Source organism: Nyctereutes procyonoides, unplaced genomic scaffold (assembly GCF_905146905.1).
Source record: "Nyctereutes procyonoides isolate TBG_1078 unplaced genomic scaffold, NYPRO_anot_genome, whole genome shotgun sequence".
Classification (NCBI taxonomy): Eukaryota; Metazoa; Chordata; class Mammalia; order Carnivora; family Canidae; genus Nyctereutes; species Nyctereutes procyonoides.
Window position 1 is genome coordinate 42,473,723 of NW_026575142.1, and position 19,527 is coordinate 42,493,249.

Below are 19,527 nucleotides of genomic sequence, written 5' to 3' on the forward strand. Positions count from 1 at the left end.
TGGTCGGGCCTCACAGGTGACCATGCAAACCTAGGTTATCACCTCCATTCTTTTTTTCTTTAATATTTTTATTTATTCATGAGACAGAGAGAGAAGCAGAGACACAGGCAGAGGGAGAAGCAGGCTCCATGTGGGGACCCCGATGCGGGACTCCATCCCAGGACCCCAGGATCATGCCCTGAGCTGAAGGCAGATGCTCAACCACTGAGCCACCCAGGTGCCTCATCACCTCCCTCATTGATGGACTTTCCAATTTCTCCCAAACCCAAAACAAAAGTTCTCCTCCCTGAGATTTCTCCGATGCGTTCCGGGAACATCATTCCCAGATCCCGGGGCATGTGTGTCCTCACTTCCTGGAGATCTGAAAGTTGCCCCGGGGGTGCTTGCCTCCATGACCTGTGTCACCTGTAGCCCCAATATTTGGCCTTGTCAGCCCCCCAGGGCTGAGGTGCATGGGGTCGGGGCCCCTCTAGGAGCGTCTCCGCCTTTCTTCTCATCCGCATTCTCCACACACAGCTTCCTCTCCTGTACACACACTGTGCCCGGGCTTTGTTTGCTTTCCTATAAGCCATGAGCACGTTCTTTATATCGTATGCATAACAATATGCTCTGTGACTATATTTTGCCCAATTTGTGGCTTGCATCATCCGTGGTTTACCGCAATACTTTTTACAGCATTGTCTGACTGACGTGTATCAATTCTTTTCTGTACAACTTGTGCTTTTCGTGGGCGTCACAAGAAATCCTTCTCCATCCCAAAGTCATAAAGATAATCACTCTTTTTTTGAACTTTATGATCACACTTTCTACATTTAATCACTCACCCTCTTGCAGGGTTCTCTTATTGGGTAAAAAAGACATAAGACTGTGACCACCATCAAAACTCTCTCTCCTCCTCATGCTGACACGTTCAGTCTTTAATTCTTTTATTCCCCAGATCCTTACCGAGCATCTTCTAGGTGCTGGAACACATTGATAAACAGAATAAATACCACCCCCACCCCAACCCCGTCCCCGGGGGGCTGACCCTCCCACAGTGGAGGCTCCCAGTCTGACAGCATCACACGTAAGCCAAGACTGCAGGAAGATGCACAGAATTTGTCCCTTCTGCCACAACCCACCACCAATGGAGGTGACGGCGTGAGGCCTACACACCAGCCACACGTGGGCCCTGGTTCTAAGTGGACACTGCTGCAGCTTTAAGCCAATTCCTCAAGGAAAGGCAGCTGGTGGCAGAAGCAAACTGCCCAGTTATAGACAGGGGGTATCTGTGTGTGGGAGGCAGATGGCCTCTCAGAGAGGTGCTTGCAGAAGTACAGACGGGGTCAGGCGGCAGGAGGGTGGCTCTGAGGACATCCTTGACTTTGGTCCATTGGGGCCTCAGCAGGCAGGTCCCCTGGCAGCCGCTCCCCAGGAGTGGCCATGCAGCCCGGCTCCCCTGCAGTTTTTTTTTTTCCCCTGCAGTTTGTGACAGGGAAACCCTGGCTCAGACGGCACACTGGAGGGGCAGGTGGGACAGCCAGCATTGCGGGCACTCTGCACAGCCCCCGTGGGATGTCTCAGGCACCAAGAGAAGAGTCCACTGGCAGGGCCAGCCCTGGCCCACCCCGGGCGGAGCCAGGACAGCACAGGCTCACCAGCATCCCCATAAGCGTCTCGCACGCCGGCCCCTCAACTGTGCCTAGCCTGTCCTGACCCAGGTTTCTCAAGGCCACCAGTCATCATCACCATCTTTGCCAAGCCCTCTCCCCAGGGACAAGCTACCTCGGACCTTGGGACACATCCCCAGAGCCTTGGCTAAGGCAAGCAGGTCCCTGGGGGCCTTATGCAGCCTGTCCCACAGGGAGAAACCATTTGAAGGACAAACAAGTAAGAATTTGCAGCATCAATCAAACCATAGCAAGTCCACAGATTTTATTTTTTTTTGAATCTCCTACTTTTAGAATCTGTCTTTACTACTGAGCTAAAAATATAAGTAAATAAAAGGATCCAGAGAAAAGGGTTTATGTTAAACCATAAGGAAGCTGTTACATACAGCTTGAGGGCCTGACAACGGAAGAAGAGGTATTTGCAAAAACTTGACAGGCATCAATGTGCAAGTGTATTTGCCCACAGACCTTACGAGGGTTTGATGTCTTCAGATGGAACACAATTCTGAGAGAAGTCATTTCCAGACACACCTTCTGAGAAGCATTGGCCTCACCCTCTGTCAGGTTGCAGTTCTGTGTTCGATACTTGGATAAAGCGGGTGATACTTGGTTTAGCAGACTGTGCTCCTCAGGATCCCCGTGATGGGAGGTTACACCTCTGGACCCAGCCAAGTGGAAAAAGTCACCCCCTCAACCCCGGGCCCCCAGGCGGCTGGCCTCTCTGAGCCCCAACCTTGAAGTCAGGGTCCCTGACAAGCAGACACCTGCTCTACGTCAGGGCCTTTTGAATTTACTCGGCACCCTTATCCCAACTGCCCAGTGTGGGTTTCTACCAAGGAACGCACCTTTGCACTCACACTCTTAAGCACAAAGCGGCTGCAGGAACCCCAGAAGCCACACAGGGGGGGTCCCTTGTCATCGTCCCGCATGGTAGGGGGCCAGCACCAGCTCTTTGTGAGCACTTACAGAAGAGGCAGGTGTATCTGTGAAGGACCCCCGGGGCTGAGTCCACCGAATGCTGCCCTGAGCCAGCCACCTTAAGCAATCTCAGGTAGGACACTGGTACATCACGGGAACCCTGCAGACCCAGAAGCAATGCTATAAACACCGGATGAGGGAAGCCCGGGTGGCTCAGCGGTTTAGTGTCTGTCTTCAGCCCAGCTCGTGATCCTGGAGTCCTGGGATCGAGTCCCACATCGGGCTCCCTGCATGGAGCCTGCTTCTCCCTCTGCCTGTGTCTCTGCCTCTCTCTCACTCTGTGTCTCTCATGAATAAACAAATAAAATCTTAAAAAAAAAAAACACCAGATGAGTTATCCTCAAATGACACTGCTTTTATCCTCAAATGACATCCAGCGTTTCCCCCATATTTCTCATTTAAAGATGAAAAGACAAAGTTTCATAGATCTTGCTGCCTCCTGAAGTCTGACTTGGGGTCAGCTGGTCTGCCGGGGGGACCCTGTGTCCCCACAGTCTGCATCACGTCCCTGACCGCCCCCACTTATTTACTCAAGATACAAGCCCAGGACTACTCGCTCTGTCATTTTCTCCATAAATCCCTTCTGATGACAATGAAAGAAGGAACAAGGCCTGGAGTAAGCCCTCCCATAGACTCCAGGGAGCGAGGGATGAATTTGGACTCAGAACTGAATTGGCTCCGGGCTGCCGGGCTCCCCGTCCACAGAAGCACAGCATCCCTGCGGCTGTGAGATACGTGAGCTCACGTGTACTAAGGAGGGTAAGTCTCGCCTTTGGAGACATGAAATGGACCATGAAGACGTCCTCTGACAGAATAACAGCACCATGAAAAGCCCAGTGGGGTGGGCGTGCACCGCCCTGCAAGCCCCAGCAACAGACCCTGAGAAGTCTCCCAAACCAAACAAAGGCCATGAGTCACACCCAAGGAAGACAGAGGGGGCCGCTCTGCAGGCACGGTGCACGAGCGACGCCCAGATGTCATGTTCAGGGGAGTGAAAGGGTTCGCCCTTCCCACGCGGGCACTGACACTGCCTTACCCGCAGCCTCTCCAGCCCAGCTCTGGCCAAGACCCGTCATCAGGATGCCGCCGTTCACAGTGGCTCTCCAGGCAGACTGTCTCATTAACCCCTTTATCCAGACGACAAACCCAGGCTGAGAAGGGGAAAGACCTTGTCCAGAGTTCCTGTTTTGGGAGATGAGGGTGCCTGTGCCCCACCCCCAACACACAGGCCACCCCGGGACTCCTCCTCACAGGGACTCTCCCACTTTGGGAACTTGCCCACCTCCCCACTAACTTCGTGCACTGAAGTCATGTCCCTGTGCACACACACCACGGATGTGCATCCAGAGAAGCGCAGTGTGTTTCACGTAGCAGCAAACTCACAGTCACAATGATGCCCGGAGGACATGCCATCCCAGTTGGACCCACATAACTATCTGTGAATGTGGAAGAAACCATTGGTTCAAAGAGAGGGGGCAAACTGCCCAACAGGGTGCTCCCTCTGTCCTGGGGAAGTACCTGCACCTGGATGCCCTGTGGAGGACACAACATCAGCAGTCCCACCCCCCCACTCCCACCCCCCCGTGACCTGCAGCTGAAACCACTGCCAGCATTTCACAAAATCCCATTTGCAACCGAGGGTGCAGTTCTCCAAGCAGTGAAGCCAACTCCCTAACCTTCGTATTCACCATCCATGTCAAGGTCAGACTGCAGAGAACTCGGGAGGTGCACTTGCGCGCCCCAGCCCCCCTGTTGGGAGGAAGGCTGCTGGTTCCGGAAACAAATGCCATGCCCTTGCTAAGGCAGCTAGTGCTCAGCGACATGCCGTCATGTGCCCAACGCCATCCTGGGTGCTCCACCTGCGTTCACTCTCCCAACCTCGTGAGGACCCTCCTGACAGGTCCCACCCCACTTTACAGCCAAGGAGGGGACAGGAGGCAGAGGAGCGGAGCCCCTTCAGGGTCAGAGCAGAGCCTCTTTCCCACGGCGCCAGTCTACTGCCCTTCGTGTCATGGGATGGAAGTCATGCGGTGAAGAAAATTCGTGGCCTGGGCCAGCTTGTCCCAGCTGTGGGGACAGTGCTGGTCACAGTAGCTTTCTAGGGTAATCCTGTAAATTCTGAGCAAAGGGGAAAGGAAAATAAACATGGTCAGAAAACATCACCTATGTGAAGTTTTGTCTAAAAGGCCAACGGAGCCGTGCTGTGGTGAGACATGTTTGCCAGTGGGATGGGATTGCACAACCGAACAGCTCACCAAGAATGCTGCTGCACAAGAAATGAGGCTCATTTGGGGTTATCGACCCATGTTCTAAATAGGGATCATTCTAAAAACTCATGATGAACAAAATATATACCATTTCCGTTTTAACCAAACACTGCTGGGGTCAAGGACCGCTCATCCGGTCGTGTCCTTCCCCAAACACAGATGCTAGCCTCCCCTCCTTGCTCTAGGGACACACCCTCTCCACCAAGGCTCTGGTCAAGGAGCTGATAAAAGGCCTCTGATCCAGTAAGAGTTCTTGGTCTCATCCATTTAAGTGTTGAAAATATGTACAAGGATCCTCTCATGACCAACACCCTGAAGTGAAGAAGCCAAATCAGGTGATTTACAGCGTCTGTTGGGAGAGACCAAGTGCTCTTGTTCAGAATGGCTTCCGTGTTTGCAAAAGCAAGAACCACTTGTGCAAAGCAGATCCCCCTTGGGTCCTGGGCCACCGCAGCTGGGGTATCAGAGCACACGTGACGTGATGCTAAGAGGGCAGGTGTGTGTGTGGGTACGAGTCTGCGTGTGTGGGTTCAGGTGCGATGGGGGAGCAGATAGGCGCACCGGTGCGGTTCTGCACTCACGGACAGTTGAGTGTGCAGGTGAAAGCCGAGCATCCAGCGCTCCACAGCCCACCCAATCCACACCTGCTGTGCCCACTCACCTCTGAGGGTGAGGCATGTGATACCCCCTGGCTGTGTGAGAGGCTCTGCCCAGGAGCCTGCAGCCCACCACACCAGGAGGGGTGGGGAAGGAAGGGCACCAGGGGAGGGCGCAGGGACAGGAGGCAGGGAGTAGCCTCACACATCGACCTCCATGTGTGCACCACTTCCTGCAAACCCAGATGGGTCTGGCTCTGGGCTGGTGAGACATGCCCCCCCCGGACACCGTCCCATGGCCACAGCTAGGGGGTATGGGAAGCCTGCCAGGCAGGCTGGGAAGGCTGTCTTTACTTGGGGAGCCATGTGTTTCTCTACCCGTCAGGAGGTGACGATGCAGGAGGCTTGCACGGCCTGGCCACCGTGCCCTCCTCACAGGGACTCTCCTGCTTTAGGAACTTGCCCGCCTCCCAACTAAGCAAGATCTCTGCCTTTGCAAATTGGCAGAAATAATTTGACACAGCATTTTTCAAAGCCAACCAGAAAGAACAACGGTAAGCAATTGTTTTTCATAAAAGATCACTCCTTTGAAAATCATTGTTTTCATGTTTTGGGGGTTTCGATATTTTGGGAAGCAAAATTACACGTAAACATTTGTTCTGCAACCCCAAAGTGTGAAGAAAGATGTGCTAACATACTAAAATTGTGCTTCCACACCTCTGAACTTCAAAATTCTCTTAAATTTTGATAAAGACCCATGCTTCCATGAGAGGTCACCATCTCAGAGCTCATTCTTGACTGAGGATCATTTTTTTGATGTCGAGGAAGAAGATGGAACAGACAACGTAGCTGAGAGACGTGCTGGGTGCTGAGGCTTTCCACGTCCAGGGCCTTTCCAACCTGTACTTCCAGGGTAGTCAAAATCTACATAAAATCTCCATAAAATGCCGTCAGGTATTCAGATCCTTATTTGATGTCAAATGTCTGTGTATTTGAAGGAAGTGGTATTATCTGGAACCCAAGTCCTATAAAAATAGGACCTCTGTGGGGAAGGCAGCCTGCAGAAGTGGAAGGTCATGGGGCAACATCCATCAGTCCCGAACTGATGCAGAAAGACTCTCTGCAAGGAGGCCAAAGCCTTCACCGGCCCCAGAGATGATCTGGGTCAGTCAGTCAGTGTCTTGTGCCTTGATGTCCTTATCTATAAAACAGCCCTATTTCACTCACGTAGGGTGAAGTTCCTGACAAATTAAACTTCACACAGAATGTATACAGAACACACAGCACCCTGAGAACCATGCACGTGCCAGGGGTGAAGGTAACGGGATACCCCAGGCCTTACCACCCTGACTTTTGGGTCGAAACTGAAGAAGACGAGGAGGCAGAAATGCAGATGTCCAGGCAGAGGGAACAGCAGATGCTAGGGACCTGAGCCCACCTGCCCACAGGTTGGGAGGCCGCTTGGGGAGGGGTGCTGGAAGTGCTCCAGCTTTCCCTTTGAAGGGGTGGGTGTTGTCAGAGAGCCAGGGGCCTGGTCCAGCCTGGTGACCTGGGGGAGGGACCCCCTGGCTGCAAGGCTCTGAAGGTCCACCTTAAGCAAGTCATTTAATTCTAGCTTTCACACTGGGGCCTGCTAATCCTGCAGCGATGCCCCCCACCGCCCCCGAGCTAGCTAACTCACCTCTCCCATGCAAAGCACCCCATCCAGAGCCCACGCCCACCCCTCTTCTCTGCAGCCACTACTCACCAGCCCTAAGCACCCCGGCAGTACCAGACAACCAGGGACAGCCCCACACCCACCAGCCACTGAAATTACTTACATTAGCCAATTCTAAGCCTGCTCACCTGCTTCCTCTGCTCCTCCCGTGGAAACCACAGTAAAGGGTCTTGCCACATTTTCCACCCGCTCCTGCTGCCTCCTGACAGACCCTAGTTGTTCCCATGTACACCCCCAAGCCCACGGCGCACATGCCTCCTGTTCCTAGGGAACTGTGAGCAAAATTGCATCCTTTGTGACATGTCCACATGTGTATGTGCTTACTACACCACGTGAAAACTAATTCCAGGCACCCTTACAACACACTCGTAGGAAAGTGTACACTTAACACACTCCAAAGCAAAACTCCCACTGGAATTTTTAGCAATAGGAAAAACTCATTCCATAGTTCTGACGGGCAAGTAAACTTCCATGGATCACGAAGACGATTCTCTTTTTTAAAACATTTTATTTATTTATTCATGAGAGACACAGAGAGAGAGAGAGGCAGAGACATAGGCAGAGGGAGAGGCAGGCTCCATGCAGGGAGCCCGATGTGGGACTCCAGGACCACACCCTGAGCCAAAGGCAGATGCTCAACCGCTGAGCCACCCAGGTGTCCCTCATGAAGACAATTCTTAAAGAGAAGCAGCAACAGGAATTCGCCCCACTGGTTACTAAGGCACATGATTCCAAAGGTACAGTAGTTAGAACAGTGCAGGGCCAGCAGGAAGAAATAAACCAATGGGATAAAATAGAGCATCCAGAAATAGCTTCATAAATCCTTGTGCTCATGCCTGAAGCGAAGCCACAAGCTGGGGAGGGGGTGATAGATGGTGTTGAGAATACGGGGTCACAGTGTAGAGAAGAAAAATGCACAGATTAAATACAACAGGTAAGGCAGGACCCCGGTGGGTACCAGACAATAAGGATTAGGAGAAAAATGGAGCCCTCGCCTTCTTTGTGAATCTGTAGATAGCTAAAATTCAACAAACACCAAAACACACAGCCCCACACCAGCAAGCAGGCACCTTGTGTTCTCAGCCCGCCTGGAAAAGCGGACACTCCGCCGTCCGGAGTGAGAACAAGGAGCCATGCAGAAGTGCTTCCCAGAGCCTGGCCAGCCACGCTGTGCACCAGGGTCTGCATTGCAGAAGATTCCTGGAGAACCATGGGGGTTTGCCTTAGAGGTTTAAGGGCCCAGCTGGTACTTTCTCTAAAGCAAGGCACTAACTCCTAGAGACGAATGAAAGTCTTCTTCCTGTTGCTGAAAGACAACTGCTTATAACTCCTTGCCCAAGACCAACTTCTCCTAGGGAAGCTTCCAGAACACTCTATGACTTCTAGAATATTCCATCACAGCACTAAAATTGAAGTGAAGAAAGTATGAAGCAGTGCAAGCCAACCAACTTCCCCTGGATCCACTGTCCAGGCCCTCCACTCGTCACTCCTGCTCTCCAGGGGGACCCACCCTTCTGGGCCCTCCACTCCTCACTCCTGCTCTCCTGGCTGCTCTCTGCCTTTGTCGGTCTTTTGGGTTCTCCACAGCTCTGCTTGTTGAGAAGGAGTGGGGAACCCCTCTCCTTGCAGCCCATCCTTCTTTGCTCTCACCCTGAATAGCTCTTCACACTGTCCCACTGTCCTAGCTGGATTCTTCAGAGCAATTGGCAACTGAATGTTCAGACATCAGCAGTGTATTGATGGCCACGCAGGCAATGGAGGCAGCCCCCACCTCTGTGTACCGGCAAATAAGATCCACGGTAGTCCCCAAGGTCTATCTTGTCATCACGCACTGCTGAGTGTAGGCACTGGGCTAGTTGCCTTCTAGATTTCATAACCCAGGTTCAGAGGAGACGTCCCCGCCCCAGGCCAGCATGAGGCTTAGAAAGGGCTTTGGGACCAAACCCTGCTCTTTCCCTTTCTGTATCGATGAGGCTGTGTAAGATGATGTGGACCACTGCTGAAACACCGGCCTCCCCTCTGGTTCCCCAGCCTTTCCCTTCCCATCAAAACACAGAAGGGCCCTCAGCAAGGTGACACTTCACATCAGCCAGGTTATCAGAGGGTCGACCACCTCCTGACCAGCTGCCCACGCAGGGACAAGGCAGGGGAGCCTCACAGGGCACGGATGACCTCAGGACCCCAGGACCAGGCAGTCCCACAGCACCGTCTGGCCTTCCCCTAACCCCAGAGCAATGCACAAAGGGTTTGGGCTACTTCCTCATGATTTCAGGCAACCGCGGGTGAGCCAAGGGCCTGCTGGATTGTGTCCAAGCCGTCCTTCCTCACCCATGCCCGCTGCCTACTGGTGGCCTCACTTCCTGCCTGTCAGGGCCACAAAATCTAGCTGTTCTCACTACATACAGCTGGTGGCAAATGTTTGAAATCCATAAATCTTGATAAGGGTACTACTTCACTTTTGTCCAAGTTAACACTGCGCCACACATTAGCCATCCTCAAAAGTCTCCCCTTGATGCAGGGGAGTAAGTCCACGAGCCAGAGTAACGAGCCCCGGGAATCCTCCGACTCCCGCCCGGCGAGAACACCGGGTCCAGGCGCAGCTGGCTCGGTGCACCCCCTCCCGCCTGCCCCAGCATCTGGGCGGCCCCGGGGATCGCGTCGCCGAGGACCGGCCCCGAGGACGCCGCTCTCGCTCTCGGGGCTCCGGTGGAGCTCGCAGCCGGCAGCGCCCAGGGAGCACCTCCTTCCCCTTCCGCTCGCTCGAGGTGAGGTCCCAGCCGGAACAGGCACGGAGGAAACGCGGCTTTTCGGGGGCAGCCCCCGCTCGTGTGGCCCGGCGCCTCGTGTCCCTCGGGATCCGGCCCTCTGAGCCGCTGGAGGGGGCGCCCTGGCGGCCTCACTGCGCCGCGGACCGGCCCCGGCCGGAGGGTCCCCGCGCTCCCGCCACTGCGGGCCGGCGGCCGGCGCCCCCGGGGGCCGAGGTCAGGCGCGGGGCGCGGGGCGCGGGGTTAGCCGCGCGGGGCCGCGGGGGCGGGGCTCTGCCGACGCCCCGCCCCGAGAGCCCCGCCCCGAGAGCCCCGCCCCCGAGAGCCCCGCCCCCGCCGCCCCGGCCTCGCCCCGCGGCGCCCCCCGCCCGGCCGCCCCGCCCCGCCCCTCGCGTCACGCCGCCGGCCTCCCGCGCCTGCGCGCCCGCCCGCCCGCCCGCCGCCCCCCCCACCCCCCCGCCCGGCCGCCGCGCATCCTCCGCCCGCGCCCCGCGCCCCGCGCCGGCTCCGCGCCCCGCTCGCACCCGCTCTGCGCCCCGCGCCGCGCTCCCTGCGGCGGGCGGCGGCCATGAGGCTGCGGGCGCGCGGTCCCCGGGCCTTCCCCGCCTCCAGCGCCGCGGCCAGCGTGGGGGCCGGCGACGCGCGGCGACGGGCGCCCCCGGGGCGGAACCCCTTCGTGCACGAGCTGCGCCTCAGCGCCCTGCGGAAGGCCCAGGTGGGTGCCCGCCCGAGCCCGGGCCGCCGGGGCTGGGGGCGATGCGCGTCCGGGGAGGGACCTCGCGGGCCCGGCCCCGCGGCCGCCCGGCCGCCCCCCGCGCCTGCGACCCCCGCGCCCCAGCCCCGCCGCTGGCTGCTCTCGCCCCGGCCCGGCCCCGCCCCCTGGTTCCCGCCCCGATCCCCGGATCTCCGCACCCGCTTCCCCGTTCCCGCCGCGAGGTGCGGGCGCGGCCCCCCTGGATGTGACCGGGACCCTTGAGCTCCCTGCGTGGGACCTCGTTGGGCACTGAGGCGGGGCCGGCGGCGGCGGGGGCGAGCCCTGCGAGGTCCTCCGAGGGTGGCGGCAGGATTTCCGCCTCTGTTTGCAAGTTGTGTTCTGGGGAGCGTGCAGGGGAGGCTCCCTCGGGGTCAGTCTGTAACGGAATCGATTTTAGGCGTCCCTGGTGCAGCGAGAGAGGCGACGGTGTGCAGTTGGTTTCCATCACGTTTTATCTGTGGAGTCCCCTGGTCCTGGCTGAGGGATGGACGCCTGCGGGATGCAGCGAGGCCCCACGCTCCTCCTTTCTCTTTACACAGCTTCTAGTGCTTCCAGGGGAGGGGGGGATCCATTCCTTGGCCTGGTGGGACCTGTTCCCTGAGCTGGTGGGATCCATTCCCTGAGCTGGTGGGATCCATTCCTTGGCCTGGTGGGATCCATTCCTTGGCCTGGTGGGACCCATTCCCTGGCCTAGCGGGATCCATTCCCTGAGCTGGTGGGACCCATTCCTTGAGCTGGTGGGACCCATTCCCTGAGCTGGTGGGACCCATTCCCTGGCCTGGTGGGATCCATTCCCTGGCCTGGTGGGACCCGTTCCCTGAGCTGATGGGACCCATTCCCTGAGCTGGTGGATCCATTCCTTGGCCTGGTGGGACCCATTCCCTGGCCTAGTAGGATCCATTCCCTGAGCTGGTGGGATCCATTCCTTGAGCTGGTGGGACCCATTCCCTGAGCTGGTGGGACCCATTCCCTGGCCTGGTGGGATCCATTCCCTGGCCTGGTGGGACCCATTCTCTGAGCTGGTGGGACCCATTCCCTGGCCTAGTAGGATCCATTCCCTGAGCTGGTGGGACCCATTCCCTGGCCTGGTGGGATCCATTCCCTGGCCTGGTGGGACCCGTTCCCTGAGCTGGTGGGATCCATTCCCTGAGCTGGTGGGACCCATTCCCTGGCCTGGTGGGACCCGTTCCCTGAGCTGGTGGGATCCATTCCCTGAGCTGGTGGGATCCATTCCCTGAGCTGGTGGGACCCATTCCCTGGCCTGGTGGGATCCATTCCCTGGCCTTCGAGTAAATCCCCAGTAGTGCTGGGGATATTCCTGCTCTCTGGTTGTACATTGTGTTTGCATTTCTGTATGATTGCTCACAACACAGCCTTTCTTTTAACTCCAGAACTGTAATAAAAGCAGGTACAATTTTAGGACTTTAACAGTTGTCCAGTTGGTGGAGAACATATTTCCAAGTGCGACAAAACATTTTGGGGTGACACTGAGATTTTTCTTTAATGCATAAAGTTATCTTTATGAAATAATATTACAGTGAAAAGTTCTTGAAGTCTGATGTTGTTGTCCTGGGTTTTGTGCTTTTTCTTGAAGCATCTTGTAGGTTGGCTTGGTTGTCATTGTGGGAAAGGGCAGGCACCAGACTGAGGATGGGGGGAGAGAGGGGAAGAGTGTTGTCCCCGTCCCTGTCTGGAGACAGACACCATCATGTGCCCACCTGTGTGGTTGGCCGGCACCTCCCCCTTCTCTGTTCCTGCCAGGTGCTGTATCCAGCTGTGAGGGGCTAGGAGCACTGCCTCTGGGCTCCTGAAGGGCCCCCCCCCGGCCCCCACCCCGTCACTCCTGTGGTCTGCTCACTGCTCAGAACCCTCTGAGGCTGACCCTGTGGCCGAGCCCAGACTCTTCCAGGCGGCTTCCAAGGCCCCACCCCACCTCCAGGCTTGTCACCCTTGGCACTGGCTGCTGCAGTGCTGTCTTCCTGCCTCTGCCTTCTTGCTCTTGGCTTCTCTACCCCTCACTCAGGTCTTGGGTGAATTATCACCTCCAGGAGGAAGCCTCCTCCTCCCTGGAGGGCCACCTCTGCATCCCTGTCACATTTGCAGCTCCCCTACCGCATTACTGTGGATGGATGGAGGCCAGATCTGTCCTGCCCCAAACTGTGTGCTCATTGTCCGAGTGGGGTCCACTGTAGAGACTTAGCTAGTTGTTGAGTGAATAAACATGCAAAAGGGATGGATGTCTGAGCAGAGCCAGAAATCCCCAGCACCTCCTCGGGCAGGGGACACAGGGTTATAGATTAGGGGTTTGGAGCAGCTCCTGTGGGCTGCTCTTCGGCGGGAGGCGGAGATTCTGGTTTTAGATGTTTGAGGGCAGCTTCTGGAAGACATTCAGAAAAAGAACAGGTGGGTGGAATGTTTTAGCCTCCCAGAAGAGGAAGAATACTTTGTGTACACCTTGTTGCCTCTTTCAGAGGCCTGTCAGATACTCATCAGACTAATTGTGATGTATTTATATGCTCCTAACGGACCTGTGGTTTCTGCTCAGAAACCTGCAGCGTGTGGTCCGGGATATGTAGCTTGTAAGCGCTAAGTTCCAAGTTCCGCTCTGCAGGAAAGTTTGGCTTTTCACAAGCAGTCCTCTGTGAAGCTCTTTACTACACTCCGTTAAGGTTTCCACTGAGGGAGCTCGCCTTCTTCCCCAGATCCACAAACAAACTTGGTCCAGCGATGACTGAGACTCCCAAGGGCTGTGCAGAAGCTCACCTGAATTCCGAGTTGGGATACACCAGTGGGGTGCCTACCTTCACCTGTTAGCTTCTGCTGCTGGGGAGGAGCTGCCTTGTGTCCACAGATTAACGACCAGTCCATCTGTCATTTAACTGCAGATTTAGCAAGGAGCTTAAGCATCTCTTTGGCCAGAAGATAACTTGTGAAGATCTGAAAAACGGAAGAGTATAACATTGGGTAGTCATGTGGTAGTTTGCTGTTCTTGGAGTCATAAAGTGGTTCCTGTCACCGGGGCTTTTTGGGTACTTCGGTTGGAACCCCGGGTATGAATACATCCCACCTCCAGCTCAGATAGTTCCCCATTCCTGAACTCCCAGTGACTGGTGCCAGAGAGAATTTCCTTCCTGGAAAGTAGTCTAGCTTCCTGCACACGTTGGAAGTGAGTCCTCTGTGGGAGACACTGCTAAGTGCTCCCCTTTCCTGGTTAAGCCCACAGAGAGGATTACTGTGAAGGTTGAATGCAGGGACAGGCTGCAGCCCAGCAGACCTGCAAAGTGGCCTCTGTGCGGTGTAATCACCCAGAAATGAATGATCTTTTTCTCTGAGTTCCTGTCCAAATGTGTGAGTTTTGATTGAAAAAAAAAAAAAAAAAAGTGAGGGCGCCCCCAGTTTCAGCCTGGATGCTGAGTCAGGTGTGGCCCTTCTAGAACTGGGACTCCCACACCTGCATACTTCCACCCACCCACCCCTCCCCGCCGCCCCCACTCCTCTGACCTGCCAGCTCCTGGGCTCCCACCCCCACCCTTCTGCTGCTCCTTGGATAGGGTACTTCATGCATGATGATCAAGCCTGGCACGCTGCCAAGGGGTGGGAGGGAGGGGTACATGGGGAGATGACTGGAAGGGTCTGGTGGCAGTAGAAACCGGGGGGGGGGGGGGGATGTGGGGAGGATTTCCAGGAGATCATGTGTCCCTCGGAAAGACAGGGCTGGCTGCAGCAGGGCCACCTTTCAACAAGACAACCTGGGAGCCTGCCGGTACCACTTCTGTTGGTGCGCCTGTAGCCCAGTGGGTTCAAGGTCATGTGTCATGAGGTGAGGAGACTTAGGTCCAGGGACTCTGCAGCCCCCAGGTCTCAGGCTCAGGGCAGGCGAGCTCAGGTCCCTGGGTGGGCTCGGGGCAGGTGAGCCCAGGCGCCCAGGCAGGCTCGGGGCAGGTGAGACTTCAGGGGACTAGCTTTTTCCTCTAACACACCAAGAACATCCTGTGTTCAGGTACACGCATAAAACTTACATGTGGCTGATGTCAAGGAGTAGGGAAGGGGGGTCAGTGTTGGAAAGACTTGACTTTACATACTCTGTACTCTTAGGTCCTGGAATATGGATTTTTAATGGGTACCTCTCTACACAGGTCTGGTGTATGTGTGTCTATACACACATTCTTGTGTTTTATTTCTTTTGATTTTTCTTGGTATGGAGCAAAGCACTGCCGGTCTTATTTTACAAAATCAGGATTTTGTCCCTGGAAGTAGCCACTCAGGAGCCCTGTTGCAGGAGCCGGGCATTTGCCCTGCTCTTGTCCCCACAGGCACCCATGCACCGCGGGCACGGCACACATGTTGGAGAAAGTTCACGGAGGCACCCTGGGCTCTTTCTGCTCCTATGGATCTGATCAAGGCTCCCACACATCATGATTCACAGAGCCTCACGCCCGCCCGACCAGAGACCCGTGCATTGCTGACCACTTTGCTGTCACCTTCCTGCCCTGGGGCCTTCACCCAGCCCAGGAGAACAAAATGCCAGGTCTCATGGGTTTGCCATGATGTGTCAGGGTGACCCTGACCCTTCTTGGGTTCTTGTTTCTCACATTTCTAGTGTTTGATAAACCTGGAGGAAGGTTGTGAATATTTTGAAGATGAGCCCAGAGTAGAGCGTGTGTCTACGCGTGATTGCAGTGTTGTCCTTCTCAAGCCCGGTCTCCATGCTGCAGCCCTGTGTGCCACGTTTTGCAGTATTATAACTAATTGGCTCGTTCCTGGTGTTTGCCCCACGCTCCAGCCTCACAAGATTAGGCGTTTTCAAACTTGTTAAATGCCGTCCCTAAACATGCACACGGCAACGCTCCCAGCGGCTCTCAGGCCAGGCCCTACGCCGCCAGCCTCTTGGATTTGCTGACGCTCCCCAAAGCTGCCACAGAGGGTCCTGGGTGGAACCCCTGGCATTCTCCATGCTTATGTCAGGGATGTGCTGCAGATGCCTGTACTTTACTCTCAGTCATATTTTGATTGATTTTTCTCTAAAAAAAACTACTTGTGAAATCTTTTTTAAAAACATCTTTCACTATTGCAAACCCTAAGGAAGGGGACGCAGAGGTGGCTCATACGGTGTTCCTGAGGTCTGGAGGTGGGGCCCTGCTGCTTCATGCAGAGCACACCCAGGAGCAACCTTGGTGCTGATGACAGCCAGGAGGCCATGGCTGAGGGTCTGGTTTGGGTCAGGCCCTGAATGGTGCTGCGTACAGGGCCAACAGCTGAGCAGAACGCCTCCCTGGAGTGCTGGGTCTTTTCTACCAGTAGGAAGGATGCTCCAGGGAACCCCCTGCCCCTGCGGGGATGGAGCCAGGATGCTCCGGGGAGCCCCCTGCACCTGGGGAAGTACAGAATATACTTTCAGATCCTCCTGCAGCTGGAGGGGACTCTCAGCTGAGTGCTAGAGACAGGAAATGGTTAGGGGGCTCCCTATAGTTGGGGGGGAGGACCTGGATGTTCCCTGGAGCTTCCCACAGGTGGGGGTCTGGAGCCAGAGTTTTAGTGAAGCCAGCAGTTGGTGGGGTTGGGCCAGGATGCTCCAGAGGTGCTCCATCTGAGAGCAGAGTGGAGTAGGAGGTGTGCAGGTGGGAGTGTCTGCAGCTGGAGAGCCCCCCTCCCCCACCCCGCTGGACCCCACAGGCGCTTTGCTATATTTGCTCAACAAATGGAAACAGCTGGAAAAGCTAAAGCACTTGAATTTCAAGATTCTTCTACTCTGCAGCCAAAGGCCCTGGAGTTAAGGGATTTCCTAGGGCCACAAAGCAGGGGGGGGGGAGGGCCCATGCTTCTCAGGTCTGTCTGAGGAGGGGAGGAAGTTCTTGTTGGGGTTCTCCTCATCCCCTGCCGAAGAGGCCAATGAAAGTAAACTGCTGCCCGCTGACCCTGTGCCCACTTTCTGTGCTAGAACACAGCCCAACCTGAGACGATTAAAATGTGAAGCAATGTGCCATTTGGAGGAGGGAGCAAGCCCTGAGCCCCAGGGGCAGGGACCTGCTCTGTCCTGGGACGTGGCCAGGGGCTCCTAGCAGCCCAGGAGCAAACAGAGGAGCTCACAGCCCTCTGGCGCTCCCCTGAGCACAGCGACTCCGGGCATCCCTCCAAGTGTGGGTCCCTCCAGGTCCAGGTCCCTCCACGTCCAGGTGTGGGTCCCTCCACGTGCAGAGCTGGCACCCCTGGCCTTCTGAGCCTGGTGCTGCTACTGGGCATGATTTGCTCAACGGACCAGGATGGGGCGGCCTCTGCGTGGTCGTGGTCTATGACCTTTCCCTGCTCTCACTTCTTCCATTTTTTACCCCCTGGGGTGGGGATGTTCTCAAGAAAAAGTCAGTGCCTCCTGTCCCAGCCCCTCAGCTGGATGCTTATGCTGTGAGCCCTGTATTTGCCGCCCCACCCCGCCCCCAGAGCTGCCCTCTGGGCTTGCTCAGCACCCAAGCTTCTCTTCCTGTTTGTGGGGCCCTCCGGCTCCTGGGTCTCTGCACGTGGGAGGTCTGTGCCTGGAAAGCTCCCTTTCTGGGCAGCTGTAATTCCTGGATCTCCTGGCTCACAGGTGAGATGCCTGGAGGAACGGGTCTGGGGTTGCTGAGTTCCTGCAGCCTGTGAATGAGGGTTTGGAGGCAGCTCCTGCTTTGGATCCAAGCCTAGTCCCTGGAGTGGAACATCCAGGCCAGAACTCACTCTGCAGTGTTTCTGCCTATCCGCCGGTTCTCAGCACCTGCCCTGCTGGGCTCTAAGCTCTCAGGGGTGAGTGGGCAGCCACGGAAGGGCCTCTGGGCTGCGGTTTGCTTTACTGTGGATTCCACTTCTGGAGGCTGCAGGAGTGGCCGCCTGGAATCACAGAGACCACGGGACAGAGCTCTAGTCTCCCGCCAGAGGGTCCTGAAAACCCTGAGGAAATGCAATTTTGTGTGAAACTGAGTGGGCAGGAGGGGTGAGGAGAGCCCCGAGGTGGGCTGGTGTGTGCTGGCCGCCAGCTGAGAAGGGCATCAGCTGTGGGCGCCCTTAACGCCTCCTCCAGCACCCCATAGGCATGTCCTTATCTTTGCTGAAATCTCAGCAGGTAGCAGGGATCTTTCTCAGCTCCCTGGAGGAAGGATGCCCCCCCCCCCCCCCCCCCCCCGGCCTCAGGCAGGCCGGCTCCTGTCCCACAGCCCTGCCCGCCGGGGCCCTGAGCCAGACAGGGCTGCAGGTCCCCATGGGTCCATGGTGTCCTGTCCCCACATCTGGAGCAGTGCCGGCTTTGGCTGGTGATAGGCACTTGGCACGCGTTCGCTGACCTAGTAAACTTGTTTTCTATCCTGCGGGTTTTGTTCAGCTGCTTACAGGCAGCCCTGTGTGAGCCCAGAACTGTTTCCCATGATGCAGAAGCCTGAGACCCTAACGTGGCAGGTTGGGGAAGCACGCCAGCTGCTGGGGGACCTGTGTTCTTGTCCTAGGAGCACAGGGCAGTGGGGCGGCCCTGGAAGCCGAGGTGCTCGGGTGGAGCAAGGTGTTCAGTGGACAGAGCATCGTGTCCCCCACCCTGCCCCGGCCAGCCATGTGCTAGGGCTGAGCTCCTACAGCGGAGCCAGGATGACTGAAGGGTTGCAGTGGTGACAGGGATGGATGCAGCAGGCATTCAGGAAGCCTCCTCTCTGCCCCCAGGCCTGTCCACTCCCTCATGCACTTGTCTGAGCATCAGGGACTCGGTGCTCACTAGGCCCGGTGCTTCCCTGGGCCTTTTCTATGCCTGGCCCACAGCACCTGCCAGCAGCCTCACACCCTGCCCCTTCCCTGCCTTGGGGCCCAGCCTCTGGTGGTCAGTATGCTACCGGCGGTCCTGCCTGGAGACCCAGAGTCTATATGGCAGGTGTCGCACTTCCCTGGCCCCCACGCGGAAGCTCCTTCACTTGTCTGACGATGCCTATAAGCGTTGACGGAGGGCCCTGCCCAGCCCCAGGTCCCCAGGGCCAAGATCTCTGCTAGATTCACCTGGGGTCCTGAGCTGCCCTCCACACTGACCCCTGTGTGTGCTTGTGACCATGTGCCTGTGGGGCCCATGAAAGCCTAGGGGCTGGAAGACAGGCCTGGACTTGGGCTCCAGCTGGTGGACGCTCAGATGCTGGCCAGCTAGCAGGCGGGAAGGGCCGTCACTGGGGATCCTTGGATGTAGGGTGCTGGCATCGGGCCGCCTCTGACTGGGCAGTTCTGACCCCAGATGGAGCTGTGTAGGTGTTGGTGGCTGCCCAACCAGACTGTGCCACCAGGCGTGTGACAAACACTAAGTGCAGATGTCTGGAACAACTGCTGTTGGACTGCACAGCAGATTCGTAAATTCAGAGCGAGTTACTGAGAGACGTTCTCCTTCTGCACAAGAGCCCGGGCCGGGTGAGCAGAGGTGGGGTCTGAGAGCTCCTTAGCAGAGGGGCCCAGGGTGCTGGGGAAGGTGGGCCGCTTGTGGGTTGAAAGAAAAAATAGCTGTTTTAGTAATGCTGTATTTAATTTTAGATTTGAGGATAGAGCCAAGAAGAAATAGCCAGTATGTTGCAGTGAGCCTGGTCCTAGCAGGACAAGGTCCTCAGTCCCACAGGGCACAGGGGCACATGCGACTTCAGAGCGGGGAATGTGGGGAATGCTGGCAACCCAGGAGCACGATGCCCCTCGATGTTCACCTGTGAGTGAGAGAAAGACAAGGGAGCCCGGTGTGGATTTGGCACAGGATCAATTAGAAGGACAGATCACACAGTGGAAGGCTGGTACCAGTGACGGTGGGGCTGCCCTGGGGACATGAC

General features: G+C 56.5%; 1 protein-coding gene across 1 annotated transcript in view; it reads left to right on the forward strand.

The window, feature by feature from the left end:
- The first annotated feature begins 10,475 nt into the window (after positions 1–10,475).
- The window catches only part of LPCAT1 (lysophosphatidylcholine acyltransferase 1), a 46,236-nt gene continuing 37,184 nt past the window's right edge, over positions 10,476–19,527 (forward strand). The window contains exon 1 of the mRNA XM_055308405.1: positions 10,476–10,687. Within this exon, the coding sequence (XP_055164380.1) occupies positions 10,541–10,687 (147 nt within the window). The 5' untranslated portion in view covers positions 10,476–10,540. The remainder of the gene's footprint in view (positions 10,688–19,527) is intronic.